At 53.0% G+C, this 18,667-nt stretch overlaps 6 protein-coding genes across 6 annotated transcripts; all 6 read right to left on the reverse strand.

The window, feature by feature from the left end:
* Positions 1 to 577: 577 nt before the first annotated feature.
* Positions 578 to 1,771, reverse strand: ATEG_08098 (eukaryotic translation initiation factor 4E; the record flags this gene model as incomplete). Its single annotated transcript, XM_001216719.1, has 3 exons — positions 578 to 833; positions 891 to 1,631; positions 1,737 to 1,771. 3 exons carry the CDS (start codon positions 1,769 to 1,771, stop codon positions 578 to 580), a joined length of 1,032 nt encoding a protein of 343 aa, XP_001216719.1.
* A 1,590-nt stretch (positions 1,772 to 3,361) lies between these two features.
* Positions 3,362 to 5,846, reverse strand: ATEG_08099 (putative protein kinase; the record flags this gene model as incomplete). Its single annotated transcript, XM_001216720.1, has 3 exons — positions 3,362 to 3,569; positions 3,625 to 5,466; positions 5,521 to 5,846. 3 exons carry the CDS (start codon positions 5,844 to 5,846, stop codon positions 3,362 to 3,364), a joined length of 2,376 nt encoding a protein of 791 aa, XP_001216720.1.
* A 3,026-nt stretch (positions 5,847 to 8,872) lies between these two features.
* On the reverse strand, positions 8,873 to 10,819 carry ATEG_08100 (uncharacterized protein; the record flags this gene model as incomplete). Its single annotated transcript, XM_001216721.1, has 1 exon — positions 8,873 to 10,819. The coding sequence occupies one exon, from the start codon at positions 10,817 to 10,819 to the stop codon at positions 8,873 to 8,875; it is 1,947 nt and encodes a 648-aa protein (XP_001216721.1).
* Positions 10,820 to 12,138: 1,319 nt separating this feature from the next.
* ATEG_08101 (GTP cyclohydrolase I) lies at positions 12,139 to 13,324 on the reverse strand (the record flags this gene model as incomplete). Its single annotated transcript, XM_001216722.1, has 4 exons — positions 12,139 to 12,441; positions 12,508 to 12,812; positions 12,868 to 13,001; positions 13,065 to 13,324. 4 exons carry the CDS (start codon positions 13,322 to 13,324, stop codon positions 12,139 to 12,141), a joined length of 1,002 nt encoding a protein of 333 aa, XP_001216722.1.
* A 467-nt stretch (positions 13,325 to 13,791) lies between these two features.
* Positions 13,792 to 15,965, reverse strand: ATEG_08102 (peroxisomal copper amine oxidase; the record flags this gene model as incomplete). Its single annotated transcript, XM_001216723.1, has 3 exons — positions 13,792 to 14,150; positions 14,201 to 15,451; positions 15,512 to 15,965. The coding sequence occupies 3 exons, from the start codon at positions 15,963 to 15,965 to the stop codon at positions 13,792 to 13,794; spliced, it is 2,064 nt and encodes a 687-aa protein (XP_001216723.1).
* Positions 15,966 to 17,060: 1,095 nt separating this feature from the next.
* On the reverse strand, positions 17,061 to 18,598 carry ATEG_08103 (CCR4-NOT core DEDD family RNase subunit POP2; the record flags this gene model as incomplete). The annotated part of the gene is made up of 2 exons (XM_001216724.1): positions 17,061 to 18,047; positions 18,128 to 18,598. 2 exons carry the CDS (start codon positions 18,596 to 18,598, stop codon positions 17,061 to 17,063), a joined length of 1,458 nt encoding a protein of 485 aa, XP_001216724.1.
* Between the last annotated feature and the right edge of the window lie 69 nt (positions 18,599 to 18,667).

The raw sequence follows: 18,667 nt of genomic DNA on the forward strand, positions 1-18,667 counted from the left end.
GATGGAGGAGAATGAGTTTGCGGCGGATTGGACGAGTGACGGGGTGCCCAGGTGGTGAACAGTTCGGAGATTTTGTCAAAGAATGGCATGTAAACGCGATGGGGGTCATTGCATGACCGGACTGGTTTAGAGGGTCGTCATTCCTCCGCACGAGGGTTGAACGTCAGTTGTGAGGGTGCATGGATCATGGATGGCAAGAAGGCGGTCGGGGGTTTTCTGCCAGGGCGTCATGCGGCCGCCTGCAACCAGCTTGCCTCACAAATTGATACGTACTTCAGGTCTGTCTACACCGCTTGGTTTGCTTGTCTCACACAAACATCATAGCTCAACATTGATTCCCTAAGGGTTGCTTTGGTACACTACATGGCGCCAGCTGTGTTGGACTTTGCCTTTTACCAGCAAAGCATGATCAAACAGAAATCGTGACAACAAAATGGCAGAAAGGAAAGACAAAGTTCATCAAACCCAATTCGAAATCAGACGCAGATGTTCGCCCCAATGCCCCGATCCCAAATGTGTCCCAATTATTTTTGGTTTTCTTTACTATACAGGACCATAAAACCCAGGCTCATGCAAATCACGTAGACGCCCCTTTGCCTTTATCCCCCGTAGAGTCATCGTTACCCGTAGCCCTTCGTCGATCGACGCCTATGTTCTGCTGGTTGTGGTTGTGATGATGATGGTGGTGATGGTGGTGGTGGTGACCCGCGTTGTTGGCGGCCTTCTCCTGGCGAGCCTGGTCGATGGCCGAGCGCTGTGCGATGCTGTCATCGTGACTCTTCCAGACGATGTTGGTGTCGGCGGGGAAGGCGAGAAGACGCTTGATGGTTTCCCTACGCAACGTTAGTTCACTTGTGCTATAGAAGCGCATCGAGCAATAAGACACGTACCGGATCTTGATGTTCCGCCCACCGTCAATGCGAGTCCATACGCTCAGCACATCCTCCCCGCTGCGAACACTGAGAACCGCACCGCAAACCTCGTCACCAGCCTCGGCAAACTGATCTCCAATCATCGCCAAGAGAAGATCCTCCCAGTACCGGTCCGCAACCCCCTTCTTCAACCGCACAATCCACTTCCCACCCTTCTTGTTAGCGTCATCTTCCCATACGGGTCGGATCCCCTTCTTGAATATATGGTAGTCGGAGACGGTGGGGAGGAGCGAGGGCCGTTTGAGGTGGGCGTATATCGACCAGAAGCTTTCGACGGACGAGATGGAGGCGAGGGGGGCGGTGGATTTTTCGTAGTCGGAGTATTTAGGTGTCGGGGGGCGGTACCAGATCACCCAGGTATTCTTGAGTGGATGCTCCCTGGAGGCCAGACCCTTCGATGTTGTCGAGTCCTGTTCCAACGCAGAGTCCCGTTTTTCCCCCGGCGTCTTCACGTCGGAGCTACCGGGAGTCTTGGGAGCGCCGAAGGAAGCGAATGCGCCGGATCCCAGACCGAAAGCAGAGGACGCGTTAGTCGACGGAGAGGACACGCCGCCGGAGAGGGGGGAGAGGGCGTTGAAGGGATTTGATCGACCGTGGGAGCTGTCTGGGCCAAACCGCTTCGCCGTGCGGGGAAGGTCAACTCTGGCGCCGCCGTCCTTACCGTCTGTCCCCGACATAGACAGAGACAGCTTAGAGGCGCTGAGGGAGGGATTAGCCGAACGAAAGTATATTGGGATGGGATGAGGAATGAGAGCGGTAGAATGAAGCTAGGGCACATGCGGAGCGAGAGGGGACGCCACGTACTTGGATCGACGAGTCCACAAGTTTGCGTTATCCATGGAGGTAAAGATTGCGACAGCTCAGAAAAAGAGCGGTCATCCGGCGGAGGGAACGGAGCGAGTGGCGGGAGGAGGATCGAAGGGCCGAATCCTTATACAGGGAGATCGGTGACCGGTGCAGGCGGCGTTGCAAAACAGACTAACCGAAGGGAAGGGGAAAAGATGCAACAGAACAAATAAAAATTACTAGAGACTAAAAAAAAAACCTGGAGACCTCAAAGTCGAAATGCAAAAAAAGGTCAATTCCGGTTGGAGAGAAGGAGGGGAAAAAGTCGTGATCGTGATCGTGAACGTAAAACCGAGGGGAAGACAGGAGAGGAAAACTGGATGGGTGGGAGAAATTGAGCGGAGGAGATGGAAGAGTGATATAGGAGCAGGCAGCGAGGTCGTTGGAGGAATGAAGAGTACGGTATGTAGTAGTAGTCGAGATGAGGAGCGAGGAGAAAGAGCGAGAAGAAGAGTTCCGACTGTTCATCACCGATTTCCACTCGCGCCCGAGCTCAGGCCAATCAGCGCCTGTCCCGCCGGACTCGCCGCCCGCACCGTCGTTTTTCCATCTTTTTTCCCTTTTAAAGCCCGCCCTGCTCGCTCTTTTTTCTTCTCTTCTTTTTTTCTTCCACAAAACCCAAGACCACCTACTCAAATCATCGCCAGCTGCAACCGGTCTTGCACCTTCTTCACTGCACTGGCGACTCCGATGCGTGTGTCGAGAATAACCAATGACCTAACCCGCTTCTAAAACCATCATCACGAGGGCTCTACCAGGCTTCCCATGATGCGGTGATGACCTGATAGACGGGACACTTCTTTCTCGGACTACTATATCTTGCCAGTCAGCTAGACGATCAATGAGATTCTTATCTTTCTTCCATGCATACTATTGCGTGCATCCATCGCAATCCTCGTAGACTTTTGGTGCGTTATCCTTTTCCCAGGCGTTCGAGCTACACGCGCTCCCCTGATATCATTCCCCTCTACCCTCCTGTCCACATGATGAAGCTTCATACTCTGGTAAGCCGAGTTGCTCAACCGCTGTCTACACTGGCCTTGAACATGGCTTTCTGCTGGTCGAGCGTGAGGTGCAAAGGCAAAGTCTGATCCATCCTACTTTAACAATCTGTTCAACTTCTTCGCGTGCCTTGCTTCGGAAGCCTGCTAACAAATCAAGAAGTAGTGTAAGCATTGTTCGCCTTGATTTCGTATCCGATGCCTATTTCAAAATTGCCAAATACCTCGAACGGACTGTCGTGGTTGATGGTCCTCCCGATTGTTGTAACGGGGACACAATCTCCCTCACGGTTGTCCGAATACATCTGGCACCGCCCATCCACACTCATACTGCCTTAGCTACGAGCCGGGAAAATACACAATAGACGAGAAAAGCGAGATTATATCTCAGTAAATAAGGTCTATACACAAGACACTGCAATAACATGCTGCCCAAGACGCCGTCGTGACTCTCCGCCAACCCCTTGAACATGAATTTCAGAAGTAAATTGTTCGTGCACTGGTCCCGCCACTCTAGCTGAGAGCAAATCCAGAAAGAAATGGTAAAATCGACATGATAGAAAGAGAAAAGGGGGGGGGGTTCTATTGCGGTACGGGAGCAGAAGGTTGCGAATCCTCGGTTCCATCAGGCCTCACTCGCTTGGGCTCTCGGTCACTCTGAGGGACGGAAGACTCGGCCTTGCGCTTCTCCTTGTCTCGCTGGTATTCCGCACGGCGGGCTTCCCGATCCCGTTCTTTGCGGAGCGCCTTGGATTCAAACTCATGCCAGTCGCCCTCAATATTCTCCAACCTAGTGTGTGTCAGTCAGAGCTACACGGTATTACAAACAATCAAGGTAAACTTACTCGACGGCCTGCTGTGGTGACGGCTCCTCCTCGACAAAGTAAGGGTGTGCGAGGACTTCTTCAGCTGTTGGTCGTTTCGCTGGATCGTAGCGGAAGATTTGAGAGACGAGGTCCAAGGCAGCGGGGGACAAAACATCCCGGTAGACATCTTCGAAGATTCGTTTCTTCCGCTCCGTGGGTCGCATCAGCTCGAACCAAGGCATCTCTGTCAGATCTGGCCATTCAGCCCGGGATGGCGTTCCGAGGGAGTTGTATAGCTTGTCCAGCTGGCTAATCTCCCCACCCTCACCAGGGAAGACTGCCTTTTTCGTGAACATTTCCACGTACACACAAGCAGCACTCCACACGTCAACGGCGGGACCATACCGAGTCTCACCCAGGAGTAGTTCAGGGGGTCGGTACCATATCGTGATGACACGGTTGGTGTAGTCAAGTTGGCGACTCTTGGAGAAGAATCGGGCCAAGCCAAAATCGGCATATTTCAATTGACCGCGGTTACTGATGAGGATGTTCGCGGCCTTGATGTCACGGTGCAGGACGCCCCGGTGGTGCAGATAGCTCAGCCCTTCGAACATCTGTTTCGCGAGGTCTTTCTTGTGGGCCGCAGTAAGGGTGAAAGTCGGATGGTTGATGAGCCCAGTGAGGTCATGGGAGAGATATTCGAACACCATGAAACATTCGTTTCTCTCAACCATCACCTCCAGTAAGCTGACCACATTGTGGTTCCGTAGATGTTGGAGCAGCTTGATCTCCCGTACAGCTGTAACCGGGAACCCGTCCTTTTCGCCCTCCATACGGATTTTCTTCAAAGCCACCTTCTTCTGCGTATAGACGTGGATCGCTTTGAAAACCTTTCCATATGTACCGGCACCAATCACGGACTCGTTTCCGGGCTTTCGGTGGTACACAGAATCCGACTTAGCAAACTCTTCTGGGAGCGTGGGACGCGGCTTTGGGCGAGCTAAGACCTTGGTTTGTTTCGCTGGTTCGGGAGAGCGTTCACGGGGGCGCTCGGGAGGGAGGTCTTGCCGACGGTCTCCTCTTCGTTTGTCGTTGCGGCCATCAAACCGTCGGTCATCCCTTCTGTTATCGCGCCCATCCTTAGGTTCACGGAACCCGCGAGAATCACGGAAGTCCCCTCTCCTGTCATTTCTGCCTCTGTCTCGGTCCCTATCACGGCGCCGGTCGCGGTCTCGACGGTCAAACCGGTTATCAGACTTGAACTTCGGCGGCGGACCGAGAGGCATGCGGCTGCGAGGGGGAGGAGGGGGTTCAGCGGCACGGGGAGGTGGCTCGCGAGCTAGCATCCTCTGTGCAAGATCTGGAACAGGTTTAGTTGCTGGGGCCGGCGCCGCCTTTGCTTTAAAGGCAAAACTGATCTTGCCGCCCTTGTTTGGTGGCGCGGAAGTGTTTGTAGGGCCGGATTGAGCAGCATCCCGAGGTCCTCCATTTTCGGTATGCGGATTTAGCTCTGAATTCTCATCTTGCTGGCCCATGGCTGCAGGCTGGAAACGACGAGAGCTATCCTCAGAACCATGTGGTGCCTGGTCGTCTGGCGGAGGTGGAGGTGGAGGACTCTGCGATAATTGACCACGATGTGAAGGACTATGAGGAGCGCGGTCCCAGGAACCTGGACCACCTCGTTGAGAATTGCCCATATGAGCTCTATCCCGTGGAGAAGGCCCATTGCTGTACAACTGGGACTCGGTGCCGGAAAATCGACGACCACCGGGATAGCTTCCACGCCGACCAGAACGGCCACCTCTGTACGACGGTCCAGAGGCGTAGTCCGGCGGCTCATCATATTGGTCTTGATGATAGGAACGATGGGGTGATGCGTTTCTGGGGTGTAGAGTATCAGTATCATCCATAACAATCATGCATAGGCGAGCTTACCCCTGCTTTCTATGATACGAAGAGCTTTGACCACCCCGGCCGTCTCGTTCAGCGTTATATGGAGAGGGAGGTTGAGACGTATCACGGTATGAGTTGGATGGGGTGGCGCGCTGAGGTGATGCGGAGTACTGGTTTCTCTCACGATGCGACCGAGGTCGCGGGCGTCGGCCACTGTGGTCTTCAGACAGTCGCTGTCCCCGCAGCGGAAATGCCTCACGTAAAGGATCACCGTCTGCCGAGACACTGGCATTATCGGCCTCAGGGCGAGGCGGGGATGGGGATCTGAAAGAGCCTTCCGGCCCGGGCCCTGGTCTGGGTGCATCCATCGTGATTGATCCGCGACGTGAACGGCTAGAATATCTCGAGTCTAGAGACTGCCTAGAATGGCGAGAGGGCGACCGATAACGTGGTTCGTCGTCGAAGTCATCCTCAGGATGGGGGCTGTGAAATCGTCGACGTGGATTGTAAGGCTTACGGCCACGAACGGGAGACCGAGAGCGTCGCTGCCTGGAAGTATTCCGCCGACCGGGGTCGTTTTTGCGGCGGTCCCTCCCTCGTCGAGGCGATCTTCGACCCGACCTGCCGCGATTAGGAAAGCGACCTCGACCTCTTTTCGGCGGCGGGCCACGATCAAAGTCATCACCATGCTTGAACGAAGGGCGGCGGATGGGCTGATGGTTGGGATTTGAATGAGGATAATCCCGAGGTGAGGGACTGCGTGTTCGCTTGCGTTTGAATGGTGGAGGCGCAGACGGGGAGTCCCCTCTTCGACGGTCTCTGTCGAAGGATCTGTCGACGTTTAACGAAGGCGACATCTTGGGATTTTGTGAGGGAGGATAGCCAGGGGAGCCGCGAGCCGAAGCAGCACTCGGCGAAAATCCACGATGGGGACGCCGTTCTTCGTGGTTAGGATTGGCGAAAGCACGCGGTGGCGGCGACCGTAAGGCGGGATCAGGTCTGCCTTCTTTCTGACGGCGACGACGGTCTTTGTCGTGGAATCTGTCTCTCCCTCGGTCACGGTGTGAACCTCGAGGCCGGTGTCCTTCCCGGTCCTTGTGGTCGTTCGCGTCGCCGGTGGGACTCCACTGGTCTCTCAGCACCGGACTCCTACGGGATCCAGCCATGTAAACTGATTCGACTGCATTTGGTTTGGAAGTGAATGAAACGAAAAGACAGTAGGGATCTAACAGATCAACCCACTGGAACACGAAAGGGGTCGCATGGAATGATAAGCGTGAGAGAAATCAATGTTCTTCGGGCCAGTCAGTCAAGGCGTGTGCTCGGCCGCGTTTCTTGGAAGGCTTTCTCTGTCGGGGGGCGCGGAAGGCTGGTTTTTCCGAGGTGAATGCAAGCGATCTGTATGCAGCTCCCGATGAAATTAGCATGACAATGTAGAAAATCGAAAAAAAAAAGGAAAGTAAATTAGTCTTGGAAGGGGTGACGCACCTGTGCCGTGTCTATTTGTGAGCTTTTCTCCGATACCTTTTCCTGTGGTTTGTTTTATCTATGCATACGAAGATTTGGTGACGGGAATCTACTCTGCGGGTAATCTCCAGTGATGGTCAAGTCAGTCCGTTAGTCGGGCGCTTGACCAATACTCGCCACGACAGGTCCGGGTTCCAAGGCACTTGGAAGGGCTGCCTTCCCCAGTTTCTCTTCACCTTGTCTCCTCTACGAATGAGGCTCAAAAATTGCCGAACGAGCCATAGAACAAGGGTGACCACTGAGTGGCACCTAGTCAAACTGGAGCTGACACCATCCAGCCCGTGATGAGGCGAACGGTGGAAAAGCATTCTCCAAGGCCCCTCTGACATGGACATTATGTCCCAAGCCATTTCTCCGTCTGAACTTGCAGAGTGGATAATGCGCACGCCTGTCGCTTGATATCGTCGGGGCAATCACTCCGCTTCTCTGTCCGATGTCTCTGCGCAGTTGCTGCAGGCGTTAGATGGCGCGAAATGACGCTATACCAATCATCTCATCGGGCTTTCAGTGTCTTTTGGATGCAAGATGACTTCCCGCCTTTTCCGAGCCCCTTGCCTTGATAAGGCGGCATGAGCAAGCTCCGGCTCCAAAAACGCACGGGCTATCTACGAAAGCTGAAGTCGAAAAACGAGAGTAGACCATCGCGAGGAGGTCGACAAAACTGGCCTCAGGTGCCCACGACGGTTTATAAAACCCGGGGTATAGGAATCACCAGAGTCCCGGCGATTTCATCAGGACCGTCCACTGCGGAGGCGCAGTGACGGTCATGGGAACTGGGCGGACTTCAACTGGAAGGAGCCGAAGACTCCATGACATGGAAAGGTGCATAGACAAGGCGACTTATGACAAGATCAAGAATCATTAAAGTGCCGTATGGGTGGTGGTAAGTCGATGATGGTGTAGCCATTTCATAAGTTGCCAGGCAGTCTCCAACCGGATGCATCTCGCTTCACCCAATGACAAAGAGTCAGACTGCTCAACTTTGTTTTACTTGAAGATAGTGACAAGTCGAAGCACACGCCCGGCGGAGTTGCCGTCTTCCATAAAGAAGGAAGTGGGAGACAATGAAGTAAGATCTACCAAGATCGACAGCTATCCTCTCGATGGAGAATAGCCGGATATGTCCATCCAAGCAATCACTGCTTGCCTGCGCTCCATGCATCCTGAGGTTAAATCTAAAGGGACTCACCTGACAAAAGATGACTAGATCCCTGACAGTGTTTTCTCCACTCCCATACGCTGTTGAAGGATGTATGTGGGTTTGAACATTGGGGATCCGTTATCGTGTAGGTAGTTTGGTGGTTGGTGGAGCGAGGAAGTTCCGATCAACCTCAGCGACCGTCGGACCGGCTAACTGACCTGGTCGTAAGGCACCACGCAACGCCTGCCAGGGACCGTAGAGAGCATCATAAAGTCACATTCAATGAGAAGAGTTGTAATGAGCATCTATAATCCAGCGAGGAAGCGGGACGAAGCATGTGATGGTCTGTTCATCTCAAGCAAGTACGATGGTGGTGTTGAGAGGTCGAAGTTCCCGCAGCCTGCCGTAACGTCGGTTTGGCGGGTGATAGCACGTGATATGCACGCTGATTACATAATTATCTACATCCACGTTAGTTAACTACTACATTACTCACTGAGAAAGAAAGAGGGAAATATCACAATGCCGTTCATTAATGTATTGTAGCTGGAGTATGGAAAGTGCGGGATTCTATCTCCATATTATATCCGAACATTCTGTAGCTCATACAGTTATTGTATGTGACTGAAACGGAGACATCTTGATTCCTTCATTACCCGCGCAGCTGCATCCCAAATGGTTCTCCCAATGCCCAATGTGGTGATTGATTCCATGATAGCCATCAGGTCAGGCCTCCAAGCTCACCTGCAGAGCCTTGACCCAGTCGGGAGCATCGTCATCTGCGGCCTGACATCTGACCTCGTAATCCCAAGTGGAATTCTGGACGGTGACATTGTTGTAACGATCCCCTTCGCCGTAATGAACATCAATGTACATCTGCTGCATATTGATATTGCGCCTGATTAACTCCTTCATAACGCACGTATCAGGACGTTCAAACTTGACAGTGCGTTCGCCGCGACGACCGTAGTTCTCGTACTGAAGCAGGCCGACCTCGTCGGGGTCCACGCCAAAGACGATTCCGCCGGCTTCGTGGGGCTGGGGCTGGTACTGCCAGCGGACAAAGGTCTGCAGGATATCGAGCTGGGTATCGAATCGTCTGTTCTTCAAGACTTTGAGCCAGAAGGTCAGGCTAGGCTGGGCCATCGCGAGACGACGCAGACCCCCAGTTTGGTTGTCGTACTTGGTGACAACATACTCGTCGACTTTGATGTAGAAGAGCATGAAGTAGTAAATGGAGATATCCGGCCAGATGTTAACGTTCTGCACGGTCCACACGCGACGTTTGTTGTCGGGGATATCGAACAGAAACCAGTACTTCTTCAGCATGTCTGCGCATTCCCAAGGCAGCTCGTACCCAGCTTCGCACATGGTGCGCACAATCTCCTCGGCCGCGTGCTCACGGAAAATGACCATGGCTAGCCAGCGAAGCGAGGGTTCCTCGGTGGAGGGGACGCAAAGACTGGGGTAGCACACGGGGGGACAGGCACGCGCGGCTTGGAGAGCTTCATTGTAGGCCTTGCGAGTGGCAATAGCTGACTCGTGGGTCTGAATGAAGCTGTGGAAGGGCTTGAAAGTGACCATCAAGTTGATGATGTCCTCAACGTTGAGGTGGTCAGTCAATGCCATAGCGACCTTGGTATTGTCAACGAAGCCTTGGAGGAGGTTGAAACCCGGCACCACGGGAATCTCGATGTTGTCGCTGCTGCCAAATTCAGTGCTCATTGTGGCGGGGGGCGACGTAAGTTCGGATTCGGTATCGTCAGCTGCGAGACCTGATGCGGCAGCCTCAAATTCGCGGTAGGGACTCGACGGAGCCAACTCTTGGTTGACTGCACGCATAGTTGAATCTGACATTGCTTCAGACTCGCAAGCTTTTATGGGAGACGACACAGGTGGAGTGGACTGGGGAGGAGGTGGAACGCCTTGCAAAAGCTCATCAACGCTCGGTAGGGTGACTCTGGCTTGTTGTTGTGAGGTCGAGGGATTGTTTCTGATCGGAGAAGAATGGCGAAACTCAGCGATACGGGGAATCCGGCTCTCCCAATCTGGTTGGGTGCCGGTAAGAGCGTTCAAAGGCCTCGCAGGCTGAGCAGATTCACGGAATGGAACCTGGGGAAGCGTCCGCGAGATTTGGGGGGTTCGCGCTGGCGCAGGAGGTCTCGCGGCCCTGGTAGTTCTGTTTGTGGGTGGTGCCTGGTCGTTAGGAACAGGGAACCTGGCATAACAGAGCATATTCACTGGAGGAGGCCGTATGACACCAGTAAACCTGGCAGGGGGGACATTGCTAGGAACGAAAATGCCCTCGTTGTTAATTCTCAATAGCGTAGGCTGGTTCGTTCTGGGCACGACAGGCTGACCCCTACGCTGACCTCTCATAGGGATCACATTCTCGGGTGCAATTCCTGCTAGAAGCTGCTGGTGGATGAGGTACGCCTGAAGGGCCTGGTCTGGAGTCATTTCGCGTGCAGGCTGGGAAGGCGTCGATTGGGTGGAATGAGCGGACTGAGTGTGTGCTGCGTGGATTCTTTCACTCAGTTCCTGGCGACTCCCGTTGCGTACTTGTCTTCTGCGAGAGACGCTTGATGAGGCTGGTCGCGCTGGGGGGTGTTGATCCTGGTATCGTTCGCCTCGGTCTTCATCAGGAGTGTCGATATCCATTGGGTCTTCCATTGTGATAGTAGAATCTGAGGATCTCGCTGAATGGTTATCGTCGGTATCTTGTTGACTTGACACTTTGGAGAGTCGAAGAAGACTTTCTGCAGCGTTCACTTCCTCGGCAGTGTCAATCTCCATCACAGGAGTTTACACGCAAGAGAGGGACTGGATGCTGTAGGCACGACGATCATCAGCCATGCTCTATATATCTTGATATTCTCTTTCACTCTTCAAGAAAAAGTGAAACTTACCTTGTTGACATAAAGGTCTCTAGTATTCCAACATTGGTAGTATCGATGAACGAAAGAATGAAAGAGAGTATCGATAGGGTGTGCAAAAAGTATTTATGAATAAGGCGTGTATATGATAGTCGCGGGAAGAAAGAGTATAAGCAGAGACGCGTTACCAGTGAATAGTCGTAGAATGGCCCTCGCTAAGCGAGCACAGGAACAGAAAGACCTACATGGCATTATCTGTAGACTTCAATGGAGACCGCCTATAAACAATAGGGCTCAATCATGGGACTCTTCATGATCGGTGAGGTTTGAGAGGAACTTGAGAAGATTCTAACGTCATAATCAAGAGTGAAGCTAGACTTCTATAGACAAGGCCATCCAGTAGAAGGTACAGTCTTCCGGGAGACTTGTCCAGCTTCATTCGAATCATTGAATTAATCGTGCTATCTAGACAAAGTCCATTATCTCAAAGCTTCATAGATTGGAAGCTAACAAACCACCCTCTGGTGAATAGGAACTTGTCTTGTAGCCTATGAAGGCCTATAGCGACAGTGCTTTATGGATCAATGTACAATGCGATTGTTGACAATGAAACGAGAATGGTATCTATTGTTTTTCAAATATACCCAGACAAGTAAAGTGTTGAGTCAACTCCAGATGGGTTGTTTACATATTTAGAAGAACAAAGGTCGAGACGTCTTTCAAAAGCAACAAGACACAGCGTATCAAGACCAATTGTAGTTCGAGGTCAACTTCGTTGAGTCGTGTTCCCTCTATCCAGTCGCGTCCAAGTTGATGGGTGAGCGGATGTCAAAGTAAAGGCGATGAATCAGAAATATCGCATCAGAAGATGTATACAAGCAAATCAACAATGCATACAACGGCGTACGCCAAAAGAAAGAAAATCATTAATCGACGCCGGCACCGGGCGTTCGAAGCATGCAGTATGAGGGAAAACTCGTTAAACAGCAAAATGCCCAAGAACCTGTTGAGAGGTAGCCGCCAAAAACTCCTGAGAATCAAGTAAATACCGTCCACTGTTAAACCGGGGGTAGAAGCATCAATGCGTCACAGATCAGTCAAAAACTGAGATGAACATTATCTCCGATGGAGGAGGGTCAGGAACTCCTCGCGGGTCTTCGCGCTGGACCGCATGCAGCCAAGCATGCAGCTTGTGGTCGTGGTGCTGCTCGTCTTCTGCACGCCGCGCATCACCATGCAGAGATGCGAGGATTCCATGACGACACCAACACCGAGAGGCTTCAAGACCTCCGAGATCGCCAGAGCGACCTGTTTCGTGAGACGCTCTTGGACCTGGAGTCTTCGGGAGAACATCTCCGCAAGACGAGCCAGCTTCGACAGACCCAAGACACGGCGGTCGGGGATATAGCCGATATGCATCTGTAGGTGAGATAACATTAGCAACCATCACGTCGCTGAAGATCAACAATCGTAACCTGCACATACCTTTCCAGTAAACGGAACCATATGATGCTCACACAGAGAGAACACCTCGATGTCCTTGACAATGACAAGTTCATCATGGTCCTCATGGAAGACCGCCCCATTGACCAGATCTCGCACGTTCTCCTCGTAACCTTTGGTGAAATAGAGCATAGCCTTGGCGTATCTCTCGGGGGTTTCGCGCAGACCTTCTCTCTCCGGATCCTCTCCAACGCACTCCAGGATCGTCCTCACAGCTCCGGCCAGTTTCTGAATCCGCTCTTCCGTCTGTTCGGGGGAGGACTCCAATCGAGCCCTGGTACCGGGGCCTGTGGTGCAAGCGTTAGGCGATATCGTCCCAATGGAGACTCTTATATCACTTACAAGGCCAGCTCAGCCCATCAAAGTCAATTGGTGGGTATAGAGTGTAGGGGCTTGCCGGTCGACTGACAGCGGACGGGGGAGTCAAGGCACCACCCTCGTCTCTTGGATCGCGCGGAGGATCATTCAACGTCGGCCTAGAGATTTAGTCAAGTCAGAAATCTTGCCCAGGCAGTTACGAATATATGCGAGAGACAGACTTGGCAGTGTCAGCGCCGTGGACAGGGCCATCCGCATTGAGTAAGGAGGCGCTGGGGGGTTCAGCGGCTGACTCCGGCAGGTCGAACTCAGCCGGAATGCGCGGCGCGAAGGAAGAGCGAATGGAAGAGTTGAGGCTCTCCCGTTCGCGAGCATCACGACCGCTTGAAGACGGGTGGAGAGGAGAGCCCCCATTCAGCAGACGAGATGGCACAGCCGACTTTGGCTTGGGGCCATGAGGGGGAGAAGATCCAGAGACCATGGTGGAGAATTGATATGAGTAATAGTTCGGAGGAGGAGGGGTGTCAGAAAAGAGAGATTCTTTGAAGGGTGGCTGGGACCGATCGAGCGGATTGGATTATACAAATGAGATTGGATGAAGAAAGGGCGAAGGTTATAGTGAATGGGACATGGCGATTGGGATATGTTGGAAGATAATCACGAGTAGCAGCACATCATCAGCAAAGAAAAAGTCGGCGGGGAAAAGTGAAATCAACGGCGGGCGGCGACTCTTTTTTCGGGGCAGAAAACAGAACGGCCTGTGGATGCCGTGGCTCACCGCCCGGGAAACCCCACCATGTTTATCCCGCGGGCTCCATCCTTTACAGAAGAATGCAACTAATAACTACTCCGGTCTAGAAGTAGAGGGAATTCATGCAGCAAGTCATACTTCAGGTTATACTTATATACAATCGATTATACAATGCAAAAACGCCATAAACATTTCAATCAAACAAGCAAGTCTCGAGCCAAAACGCTCGACCCATCGCCCTTCTTGCAAGCGCACGCATTCGCCCCTGAGGCGATCTGGGATGGCGTACGGGCATAGCTTGGAGGCACATCCAAGACCGGGTTGCGGGTGAAGAAATTCCGCGGCCGCAAGAGTAGAGTCATGGGTTCTGCTGGCATGATAGGATAGTCCTCAGGCGAGGGGAAGTGCGTCAGGCCAAAAGTATGCCAGAGAACAATGTCCTCGTTGTCAATGGAGCAATTGGGATCCGCTTCAATCCATGCAGGCAGACCCTGAGAGGGCTCGCCGGAGGTCTGAGGAACGTGGCGACCGGCAGGATGGACCTGGTCGTCGGAATCTGAATCAAGTTAGAACGACTTCTCTAAATACCATGTACGGTGAACTCACATTTGGTGACATGGACAGCATGTCTGGCGAAACCGGCGCGCTTCCACACCAGCCCACCCTCCTTCGGGAGGAGAGGAGGCACCTCACGACTGACAAGCTTGTAGCACACGGGCTTCTTGCTGTAAGGATTGAGCTTGTTGGTGTTGGCCATTTCCCAAGTTCTTCCGGTGAAGCCGTCGTAGTCAGACATGGCCTCGAGAGGAGTGGTATACTTCGTCTTCTTGGCGTAGAAGGCATTTCCGTACTTATTTTCGGCGCTACCGACCTCCCCGGGGCCACGAACTGCATCAACCTGGAAGACAGTGTTATTGGGGCCGTCGATGTTGGGGTCCACGCGGAGACAGAACAAGTGTTGGTGGTTGTGGGCGTTGACACCCGGGTAGACTTCGGTACCCCAGCCCTTGGTATCCTCACCAGGGTTCATCGCGTAGGTGTTCAGAATTCCGGTCAGCTTGATGTCGAGCTGGACAGTTCCATCCTGGTGGAAGATCCAGTACACGCAGTACTCATAGTTGGCGGCAGTGAAGATGTGGGAAATGACCAGCTTCCGGCCACGGGTCACAATGATAGACTCGTCCCGAAAATCGGTGTGCTTGAACAGGATACCAGCGTCCTCTTCGTGAATGCAAATCGCGTTCTTTACAACGGTGCTAGCACCAGCACGGTTCACAAATGCAGCATCCATGTAGTGGATGGCACCCTTGCAGTCGCAGCCCAGAGACAGACTGTTCGTCATGTAGCCGCCTCCATACTCGCCCAAGTCGAACGCGTGTTTACGCTGATGAGGGTGCTCCGGGTTTCCGTAGGGAACCACCATCTCGGCGAGAGACAGACGGTAGAACACCGGGCGGACGTTGCCCTTGTCATTATATGTGATGTTATTGAGCACGATACCCTCGCGGTAGTTGAAGCCAACGTGGATGTTCCAGTTTTGCCAGTCGATGACGCGTCCGTTCATCTTGAAGGAGACACCCTCGGGCTGGGTTATGTTGATAGGCTTCAGATCGGTTCTGTAGCCACCTTCCTTCTCGACAGATTCGGGGTGGTAATTGTTGGGAGCGGCCTTGCTGAGAGGTCGTCGCACAGGCGGAATGTCAATGTGAATGATCTCCTTTGTCTCGGCATTGTAGATCGGGCAAAAATCCAGGGGAAAGGTGTACTGAGAGTCATCGACATGGGGACGGTAGTACATGAGCGCCTGCTGCAAGCGAACATCCGTTCCGAACCGCTCATCGTATCCGATTGTCCAAGCTGCAGGTATCTATAGTCAGTGATTATCCTCCCAGGTCATTGATACGCTCCTGTACTTACGATCGCAGTACACCTTGTCCATATCCTCCTTGGGAATCCCAATAATCTCACACTGCTCGATCACCTTGGGGTCCTTGCGGACAATGTGTTCGACTTCTTGGAGATCTTCCATGGTGATAAGAGGCTGAACCCCAGGAGTATGCTGCCACTGGATGATCTTCTTCTGGTTGAGATCGACGATTCCATCATAGACTTTTCCACCAGGCGCAATGGCAACCACATCGGCCGCACGTGCTGGACGAGGAGCATTCTCAGGGTCTGCAAGCCATGCCATCATCTCCGCTTTGCGGGGCTCATAGAGACTGACGGCGTTAAAGTTAACCTTGCCATGTTCCTTGCGGACGAGTGCAACAACAGTATCGATTTCGGTAGTAGAGAGAGGATCAAAGGGGTGAGGAGGAGGCGAGGTCGCGGTGACCTGATGAGTCAACTGTTGGAGGCGGTCGAGGACCATGGTGGTGATAAATAGTAGTGTAACAACGACGAGGAAATGCGAGTAGATCCAAGTATACCGAAGTATATATTGTGCCGTTGATAAGCCGCGATGTGGTCTTGTTAACAAGTATAACCACTTATATGGCGTACGGCTTCCGAGCAGTGCAGAAGGCGACAAACTATGATTTTGAGGACAATACAGATCCTACTCCAGCGAGAGAACTTTCCTGTTTATAAGGTGCATCGTGCAGCTTCATCGCAAAGCCGCTGCCACCAGTGATAACCGATAGGTCGATAAGCCCGTCGCATTTCCTTTCCATTTGGGGCCTAGCGGCTCTGCTGCCCTCCTTCCATCCCAAACGGGCAACGCAAACCCTCCGACTCGCGGAGATGGAGATTCTGGAGAGCGGCGGGGTAAACGCGATCGGATGTCTTTACCTGGAAGACGGTAGCTTGGGATGGTCAATTATCCCGGGATGATTAGGTAGGATGATCCTTACGTGCTTCTATTACGACAACGTAGATTCTATGCGAGGCCGAACTCGGCTGCAAGGAGATGATTGACCGCAATTACAACTGTCAGTAATCGCAGATCATATTCACATCTAATCAATTGGCAAATCTCATGCCCACAGCAACAGCCAGAGGACTTCTAATCAGGAAGAAAAGCAGAAATCATATTCCAGCCGTAGAGAACACCATACACCCTGCGCAAGCATCCGCTTCCAAGCGATGGCACGGAATTCAGGCGATGAACCCCAATCACTAACCGGAATGAGGCACAAATCAAAGAAAAATGCAGAAAAATAGAAACCAACAAGACACCCGAACAGTGCCGTATGCTATGTACATCCGTCATATCGTATCGCTTCCTATCCCTCTACCAAAAGAAAACAATACCGTCGCCATAAAGCGAGACAGCGAAAAGGAAACGGAGATGGACAGCCCATCAAGACAGGCCTTTGAGCATTCGTCAGAAGGCCCAGTCAAGGAGAAGACTATACAGCCGAAGACAGGACAGAGAAACAAGATTCGCAAACAAAGCCTACCATGACTCCAACAACCGTATCTAACACCCGTAGATGAGTTAATACACTGGTGGTCCCAGCACACCCTATGACTTTGCCATCTGGAACTGTCCCAACACCCCGCCGGTGGCACCGGGTGTCAGTGCATGCTGGGGTGTGTGGCTGCCCGTGACAGAATGAACAGCATTGGGCGTACTGGGGGTGCCAGTGGCCGAATAGATGGTAGCCCCGTTGAGATTGGGGGTCTGATGGGGCTGCATAGAATACAGCAGCGCTGGCATTTGGCCGTTCAGCCCCCAGATCTGACCGGAGTATTTCGCTTCGTCGATGTTTCCGTTGAAGACCAACTGGCGCATCTTCCAGTAGATCTCGCCCGTGACGAGCGAGTCCGACCCGGCCTGATGAGCAATCCCGACACGCTTGACGCCCAGCTCGTCCGCAATATCTTGCAATCCCGACTTCTGTCCGAGGTTAGCCAGGATCTGTGCAGCAGCTGGTGTCAGAGGCGAGTCGTTTACGGCTTGATTGCGACCCGCATGCTTCATCAGGTATTTAATATCGTATAATGACGGGAAGAAGATGTTGAGAAGCCTGTGAAATTCCTCTTCGTTCTCCGGGAGAGGTTTGCAGAGCATAATCTTCATCAAGTAGCCGAAATCGTAGCCGGAGTGGAACGAAACCCAGTGGACGTCATCGAGGAGGACGAGGCCCGAGCTGATCAACAGGGCGCCAAATTCAAAGGGATCGATTCCATTCTTGTCGTGCATGGCGAAATCGATACCGGCCTTCGCCAACATCGCCGTTGATTCTTGGGCGTACATGTCATCCTCCAACGAAAACCGGAAGTTGAACTGCCAGGTGCAGGGCGCAGGTACCAGACCGTTTCCGAGCGGCTGTCCATTCGCATCGGTGGCATTGGGGGGAGGAACTTCTCCTTCGGAAGAGAAAAGGGTGATTCCCAGCTGGATCATCTTCAACAGGTCGACGTTACATCGAAGGGTTTGGTAGTGGTAGTCCGCTTTATTCGTAAAGGCGCCAATGGGACGAGCGACGATGCCGGGAAACTCGGTGTCCTGGATTATCGTTAGTCGATTCGCAGGTCGGATCGATCTGTCGAGGGAGCTACATGAACCCCCAACGACCGGAGCCTCACCATGCTGATGTAGGGATACTTCTCCACCAGTTGTCTGAGGATCGCCATTTCCTGAGCCAGATTATGCTTCCATACGTCTCGTATCCGCGTTTTGACGCCACCGGCTTTGGTCTCGAGGGCTAGTCGGCCGTCGTGGGCCTGATGTAACTGCTGTTGCTGCATCTGTGCCCCTCTCGCGAACCCCATCTGCGCGGCATGACTGGCAAGGCCCGTGCCTCCACCGTCGCCGCCAAACGCAGCGACCGACATGCCATTCGCGATCCCCGTGCCGGATAACGTGAAGGGGTTCATGTTGGTGTTGGTGCTGGCGGCGAAGCCGGGATGGCCGCCAAGCGAGGGCGGCGGAAGAGCTGTGTTGGCCGACTGGGCATGGGGATGATGCTGGGGCTGTTGCTGCTGCTGGAGATGGGCCTGTTGCAAATGAGCGAAGGGGGCGGCGCCCATGCCGTATCTGCCGACAGGAGGTGGCATTGTGTGGAGTGTCTGTTACGTGGGGTATCGGTCATGCATCTGAATATTGGAGATGGATGGGATGGTGAT

Source organism: Aspergillus terreus, genomic scaffold, assembly GCF_000149615.1.
Source record: "Aspergillus terreus NIH2624 scaffold_12 genomic scaffold, whole genome shotgun sequence".
NCBI classification, from domain to species: domain Eukaryota; kingdom Fungi; phylum Ascomycota; class Eurotiomycetes; order Eurotiales; family Aspergillaceae; genus Aspergillus; species Aspergillus terreus.